The sequence below is a fragment of the Apis dorsata genome, unplaced genomic scaffold (assembly GCF_000469605.1).
Source record: "Apis dorsata unplaced genomic scaffold, Apis dorsata 1.3 scaffold_339, whole genome shotgun sequence".
Lineage (NCBI taxonomy): Eukaryota > Metazoa > Arthropoda > Insecta > Hymenoptera > Apidae > Apis > Apis dorsata.
The window spans coordinates 513743-521609 of record NW_006263606.1 but is presented as its reverse complement, the minus strand read 5'-3'; the positions used below and the strand labels follow the sequence as shown (position 1 = coordinate 521609).

General features: G+C 27.0%; 2 protein-coding genes across 3 annotated transcripts in view; one reads left to right on the top strand and one right to left on the bottom strand.

Annotated features, from left to right (window-relative positions):
* Positions 1-1145: 1145 nt before the first annotated feature.
* LOC102681820 lies at positions 1146-7783 on the bottom strand. 2 transcript variants are annotated; one of them, XM_006618029.2, is made up of 15 exons: positions 7470-7783; positions 6969-7147; positions 6637-6841; positions 6362-6558; positions 6063-6297; positions 5830-5986; positions 5496-5727; positions 4585-5398; positions 3777-4504; positions 3528-3703; positions 3005-3445; positions 2708-2883; positions 2391-2638; positions 2061-2324; positions 1146-1956 (listed from the first exon to the last, which is right to left on the bottom strand). In XM_006618029.2, the coding sequence occupies exons 2-15, from the start codon at positions 7106-7108 to the stop codon at positions 1782-1784; spliced, it is 4188 nt and encodes a 1395-aa protein (XP_006618092.1). In that variant the 5' UTR covers positions 7109-7147; positions 7470-7783; the 3' UTR covers positions 1146-1781. The 2 variants fall into 2 exon arrangements, with proteins under 2 accessions (XP_006618092.1, XP_006618093.1); XM_006618030.2 differs by having other exon boundaries at positions 7483-7756.
* Positions 7662-7867, top strand: part of LOC102670577 (peroxisomal biogenesis factor 6) — a 3858-nt gene continuing 3652 nt past the window's right edge. Inside the window, exon 1 of the mRNA XM_006618031.2 lies at positions 7662-7867. The gene's annotated coding sequence lies outside the window, so the exon portion shown is untranslated.

Genomic DNA, 7867 nt, shown 5'->3' with positions numbered 1-7867 from the left:
GAGAGAGAGAGAGAGAGAGAGAGAGAGAGAGAGATTATTATACAATTAATTTTTGTAAATAATTATACTTATAAAAACTTAAGTTTATTTATACAAGATTTTTTGGAATACTTATGTGTATCAATGAGAAAGACCAGTGTAACAAAGTATATAAATTTAGGAAATCTTAGATTTATATATTTATAATGTAACACTGGCATGCAATGATTTAATTATTTTTAATTTTACGTAATAAGATATATTTAACAATAATACATAAAGAAATCTATAAAACAAAAGTTTTAAATAATAATAATTAAGAGTTTTTAGAAGAGAAACATTTTTTTAATTTTTATAAAAATAAGTAAACTAATAGTAGTAAATATCACCTATAACTTCCTCTAAAATTTATTTATATAATTAAATTTAGTTTCAGCAATACCACTCGTTTTTTTTTCTTTTTTTTTCTTTTTAATAATATAGGTATTGAATAATTGTAGATATATCTCATATGAATATAAATATTTTTATGTTGCATCGTTAAAATAAGATAAGGCATATTCTTAGAAATTTCTAAATGAGAGCAATAGATTGTCTATTATTATGATTTCTAATTCAACATATACAATTTATATTATTTTTTAAATATTAGACAACCTAATGTTCTTATGTATTTTATAAAATCTAAGATCGAATTGCTTGAACACAAGCTTTGAAATTTCTATTGTATGCATATTAAGTATATATATATATATATATATATATAAATTCTATTTTATAAAATATACTACATAAAGGCCTGTTTAGTGGATACTAGTGATTAAGCCTGCACATTTAAAATAAAAAATTAATAAAACAAATTAGAAAATTGTATATCAATGTAATTTTTGTATATAATTGCTTATATATATTATATTAAATTTTTACATTTTATGAGCTTGCATGTTTTTTTATTAAAGATTTTTTCTAAATAAATATCTAAAACGAAACAAAATATTAATATTGAAATCAATTATTAAAACAAATATTTTTGTTTTTATTATTATTGTTATTATTTTTTTATTTGTATTTTATTATTTATTTTTTACAGAACATGCGAGAGAAATTTAATTTTTTAAATATAATTACATTAAAATACATATGTGTGCGTGTAAAAAAATGTGATATCTGTCGAATAGAAGTTTATTTTATCCCATATATATATTTTATAAACACTACATACATATTATCTAAGAATGCAAGCTTACATGGTGTACTTCATAATATGTCAGTACCCAAATTTTTTTCGCTTGTAATTATAAAACATTGTGGATAAACAACCCGCATTTATCTTTGCATATGATATTATAAATATTTATTTTTTACATTTCCATTTTTTTCAAAGTTTCGTTTTTAATTCAACTTTATTATTATACAAATCTACCTTTACATAATTTACGTGACAGATGCTAACATCCAGGTACTGTGCCACGAGGTATCTTGAAAGACATTTTTATAACTTATGGAGCATAAAATGTCTATAATATCATTAAATTGAAATTTTTTTTTTTTTATCGAATTAAGTATTTAATATTTTTAATATAATTGATTATGTGCAAGCAATATAGTCCATTAAAGCCTCCACGAAGCAGGCCATAAAGTGCATTTCATGTACTATTAACTGTGTATTACATATGTCACCATAATATTAACTTTGATAATAAATAGCATAATAACATTAATTTTTTTAATAAATGTTGGTTCTTTACTAAATATGTGCACAAATGGGGACACAACGTTTGATACAATATATTCAGTAAGTGTTATCGTTTGTTTAAAATATTAACAAAATTTCTAAATTTCTGTTGTGCATCCGTCATCTGTGCTAATGTTTCCTCCATCATGTTGCGCAATTTTGATAAATCCGGCATTTTATCGCATGATTCAATATTTAATAATTCTGTGAAGAATTGCTCCCAAGCAGCTCTCTTAGCATACCTATATTTTTTAAATAAATTTTTAATAAATTTTATTTTTTATAACTTAATAAAATCATATCAATTATATTTTTATTATTTTTATATATTTTTAAATATATATACCTTGGTATTTTTGATGTAATAAACCAGCGACCACTAATATTTGAAACTCTCATATAATTACCAAATAATAAACAATGACTTGTCGCAGCTAAACAATACAAATCGGTCTGATACGTCCATGGTTTTCCAGTTTGCATTTCAATACATGTAAAATCTTCTGTTTTTATAACTTGAGTAAATGTTGTCTTTTCTGGCAAAAGATTCATATCTATACTACATCCAAAATCAATTAATTGTATTGTTGGTCTCACATCTTCTGTTGGTCTAAAATTATTATAATTATAAATTTGTAATAATTTAATAAAATGTTAATAAATATTAAATACATACAAACGCATTAGAAGAAAATTATCTGGTTTAATATCTCCATGGATTATTTGACATTTATGTAAATATTCCACAATTTGTAATATTTCAATTGTGAAAAATATAGCCAAATGTTCTAATAATGGTTTACCAGTAGCAATTTTTATTTGATTTGTTACTGCTAATAATGTTCCAAATCTGGAATATTCTGAAACTAATACACTACTATTATTCGCAACATATGCCATCGAAACATCCATAAATCCGCGCAACTAAAAAAAAACATTATTATTGTAAAAATGATAAAATTATTATTTGTAAATAATTAATAAATATTTTACCATATGTGGATTAGTAAGACGATTTTTTATTTCCCTAGTGATATAAAACTCCCAAACCCAAGCAGGCTTTTGAGTTTTCAGGGCAACAGTTTGACCTGTTTGTGAGTTCACTGCGCTAAATACTGTACCGTACGTTCCCTTTCCAAGGCACTTTATCAAATCGTACGCTTCAGTACCTAAATACATAAAAAAAATAAAAATAACAAATATAGATATAAAAATACAATACTGCATGTATGATATCAGTATTGTATGACAATATTAATATATGTTTCAAGTATATCAAAATGCACTGACCAAGCGTAATCGTAGTAGAAGGCACAAGCTTATTTAAATTAATATTTAATCTCACATATCCCTCTGCATGATGTGACTGGGGAAATTTAATTTTCTTTAAAAGACCAGCTATCAAATTTCTATCAAAAGGATTTATATTTCCCGAAGGTAACTGAAAGCTTTCTTCTTCTGCTTCTTCCATAGGTTCTTGGTGCTCTTCACATTCCATTGAATCAACTTTTTCTTGTTGATCTATTTCGTTAAACTTAAAGTTAATTGATTTTCGCAGATCGCAATTCTTCTTAATTTCAGAAGTAATTTGATCCACGTTACGTTGTACTGTACGCGGACTTTGAGCGTGCACAGCTTGAATTTGGGCTTGAGCTTGAATTTGTGCTTGAAGCTTTTGTTCATAAGGTTGATTCGCAGATAAAGTAATATCTTTTGTTTCATCTTCTAGACCTTATTAAAAACAAAATCTTCCTTCATATATAGCGAATTTTTAAAAATAAATTAAAAATTCTTAAATATTTGATTAAAATACCTTTATTAATACTTTGTTCTTTTATTGGAACCAAATCTTCTTTTGTTAATGTAAAACCTAATACAGTATTTCTTGTATGAGTACTGCTGCTAGAACTACTTGAAATATATTCTCTAGTAGATTCTAGTATAACACTCAACTTATCTTCAGTTTCACCATTAGGTGCATCTGAAGAGCTGCAAATAAAATGTAAAATAAATATAAATTAGAGTGTAATATTAATTAATTATATAATTAAAAATTGCATACGATTGAGGTGCAGCACATTGATTTGAATATTGTGGAGTTCCTTCTATTATTTTGTAAGATTGTCTAAAATGATTAGTCATAGGTGTTGAACTTGTTAATTGCGTATTAAATGCTTCTGTGAAACAAGTATCGTTATTTCCCGTCAATGGTGTGATACCGAGACTTTCATCGATATATAAAGAATTTTCATCAGCTGGCTTTGGTGTCATATTTTCTTCCATTGGTCCATTATAATCAACGACGATAGCGTTTTCTTTATCTTCAGCACTTTCGAGATATTTAATATCTCTACGATTCATTCCTGGAGATTTTATATATGGTAATTCAGGTGGCATTCTATAAGGTTTACTGGTTTCAACATCTGATTCATTATATGGAGAATAATGAAGTTGTTTCTGAGGTTCTATATTTTGCTGCAATAACGTGGATTCCAGTTGCGAGGGGTATTGTTGATAAGCAATATCATTTGGCATTATATTGCCATAAACTTGAATATGTTGCATATGATGAGGATGATTGTGATGAGGAAGATGATTATGTGATGGTTGATGTTGAGGATGAGATTGATGATGTTGAATTTGACTATGAGACTGTAAATGTGATACATGAGAAAGAGTATGATGATGGGGAATCACATGAGCTTGTTGATGTGCTTGAATTAATTGTTGATGATGCTGTGAATGATGTGATCGGGAATGAGATTGCTGTACTTGTTGTTCATGATGTTGCTGTAATTAATTATTTTAGAAATTAATAAAAAAATTTCTTAGTATATAAAAAATTTTTTTATATATATTTTATATTATACCTCTATTTGATATTGGTATGTATTATGTAATCCAGAATTATTATAAGAAGTTTGATGCTCTTGATTAGAATAAGTTTGATGAGTAGAATAGTTTTGATGATTCTCTTGATCATTATAAGGTTGTACATTATATCCTGAATGATGTTTACTACTTGACATTGCTTGCTGTGTCATTGAACTATCCATATGTATGTCAAAAGATAATTTACTTTTGGCATCTGGAATTCTAGGTGTCATAGGAGTACGAAAATTAGGTGTTGTAGATACTGCATCAGGAGAGCGCCACATATCTTGTACAACAGACATTGCTTCTTTTGTATTAACAGTAAGACTTTGTCCAAGTAAATGTTCCTCAGGATCAGTATTCAATGATGATGTATGATGAATAAAACTGGACTGTAACTTTCGTTGTGAATTTAATTCTGCTTCCATTCTCTGTGCTTCCAATCTCTCTGCTTCAATCCTTTCAGCTTCAATTCTTTCTGCTTCTAATCGTTCTAATTCACGTTGCTCTGCCTCACGTCTTTGTGTTTCTAAAACTTGGTTTTCAGTTTCATATTGCTGCCTTTGAAGTTCTTGTTGTTCAACTTGAAGTCTCTGTCTATCCAATTCAAGTTGTTCCACTTCTCTACGTTGTTGTTCTATTTTTCTTTGTCTTTCTGTTATCTCTTGTTGTTCAAACTCTTGTCTTTGACATAATTCTTGTAAAGATATATCATGTCTCTGATGATTGGGTTCAAAGTTTTTATTTTGGATTTGGCGATCAGTTTCTCTTATATCTAATACATCATGTTTTTTCTCTAAAGTTTGTGCTCTATAATTATATTATAATTTTTTTAATATGTATAATTGTAATCATTTAATAAAATTTATTATTTATCATTAAAAAGCCATTAATAAAAATAAATTACCTTTGTAAATACACTTGAGCTCTTACTTCCTCCATACTTTGATCCATATTATTAGCATAAACTAATTCTTTGGGATAATGAGGCCTTAATATAATATTTGGATTTGGAGGATCTGGTACAAATACAGGCACTGTTAAATGCTCTGGATATTTGCTACCATCAAAAAAATATGTATGATTTGGAAATAATCTTAGATTGTTTGCATCAAAGTCATCTGGTTGATCTTCATGAACTATGATTTAAGTAACAATAAAATGGATAACAAAAAAAAAAAGAATTTTTCATATAAATATGTAATATATAAATATATTTTTTTTTGTAAATAAAATTATACCTTTGAAAGATAATTTTGTAGAAGAAATCATTAGTGGACATCGTTTACTTCCACTATTCCATGGACCAGGTTTAATTGTATTTTCTTTATGTATTGTATCTTCTACTGGTACATGATCTAATATACTTGAAATTTTCATTTCACTTGGCATATCATCCTGAAATATCATCAGAAATTTCTTAATGTATATTTATATTATTATATTTCGAATATATCATTAAATATTTATATACTTGATATATCTGTATCCTGGAATTTGGTCTAGTATGATGTATCGCTGATGAAATTTGTGGAATTGTTCCAGGAAAATGTTCACGTACTCGATGTCCAGTACGTATACTGCCAACTTTTTTACCAGCTTTTATTGCTCTTAAAGAACTAAAAGCCTGACGTTGCTCAAATAATGACATTTCATTACGATCATCCGTACGTCCTAATGTTTTACGCGCAACTGCAAGTTGAAAGTTCCTAGAATGGATAAAATTTATATTATAAATAATTCTGTTCACATTGATTGTTTTATGATCAGTACTTGTGAGCATAATCTAATTCATCCTGTGGTTGTGCTAAAGCAGATAAACCCATTAAATAAACTTCATCAGCACGTTTATAATCTTCTATTTGTTCTAATTCAAAAGCCCATGCTCTGTACATATCTGCAACCATAGTCCCAATTCCATTGTTATGCAAAAGTTGATATAATTCTAATGGATTTTTTTGCATACTTATCTGCAATCAAATGCTTATTCTATAAAATAATAACAAAAACATTTTCTTCTCTATAAAAACATATTTCAAATATCTTACATAATTAATCCAAAGACGTATATATCTACGATCTTGATGATATTTGGTCTCTTTTTCAAATATAGCTAAGCATTGTTGCAAAAGTTTTCCAATATGTGATTCATGTCCATTTTTTGGATAACTTTGCTCCACCCAAAGTATATATTCATACCAATTTTCTAAAGGATCATCTCCATCATAATTTTTTATTGCATCTTCATACATTCTAAAAACAATAATATGAAATTTTAAGATATATTTTAAAATAAAATAGAATTATACGTAATAAAATAATATATAATATATAAATAATATATAATAAAATAAAAATTAATAATGATTGTTTAACTTACTGTTTTTCATGTAAAAGTAATTGTTGAGCATCTGCATCCTCTTGTGCTCTTAATGCAGTTCCTAACTGTACAGCATTTCGTCCATAACGCAATGGTTGAATATTTTCCTTACAAAGAGCTATGACTGTTGCAGGATCCATTCTTAATTCTATACTTTTTTAATTAAATCACCTTATATTCTAGAAGGAAGAAAACATTGAAATAATAAAGAGTTGATAACATTATTTTTTGGTCTATTATAATGGTCTATTATAAAGATATTTTTAACTGTATTCAAAAATGAATACAATAGAACATGTTAAATTTTGAATAATTTGTTCTAATATATTATAATAAAATATATTAATAATTTTAATTTATTGTAATGTGAGAATGTATCAAAATCAAAAATTCAAATGCATAAGTCTCCAAGATATTTAATTAAATATAATGCAAACAATAATCTGAACTATAAAATGATAAAGTAAAGTGTAAGCAATCTTTTCTTTGGAAACACTTAACCTTTTACACGTACTAAAACTTTGCATAATATTCTTCGAATAGTAGTGGACCTTCAAATTTGAACAAATCTAGTCTTGATATCTCCAATAAGGACGCTATAAGTTTAGGTTAGGTTAGTTTTCTATTTAACGGCTGCGACTACCAACGGTTGTTCGCTGTCTTCTGCTATGCTGTGTTTCAAATGATGCAAGAGTTACGTCTTGCTAATCACAAATTTTAATTCAATATACTATACGAAAGAGTCGAGAATCGATGTGAAGAAAGATTCACCGTGCTTAATATAGTTTTCACACAAATCCCTATTGAAAATTACCAATAGGACAGCTGTTACAAAGGGACTTTGCATGATCTTTAAATCTACACTTCCGTCACTGTTTCTATAGTAACTTGGCAGATTG

Bases quoted from the DNA above. Each gene is read 5' to 3' on its own strand.
- LOC102681820 (XM_006618029.2), bottom strand. From the start codon at position 7,108: ATGGATCCTGCAACAGTCATAGCTCTTTGTAAGGAAAATATTCAACCA. The intron at 3,704-3,776 runs GTATGCAATTTT...TTTTATTTGCAG, and splicing joins CAATGTGCTGCACCTCAATC to CTCTTCAGATGCACCTAATG. The intron at 3,446-3,527 runs GTATTTTAATCA...GTTTTTAATAAG, and splicing joins AGAACAAAGTATTAATAAAG to GTCTAGAAGATGAAACAAAA.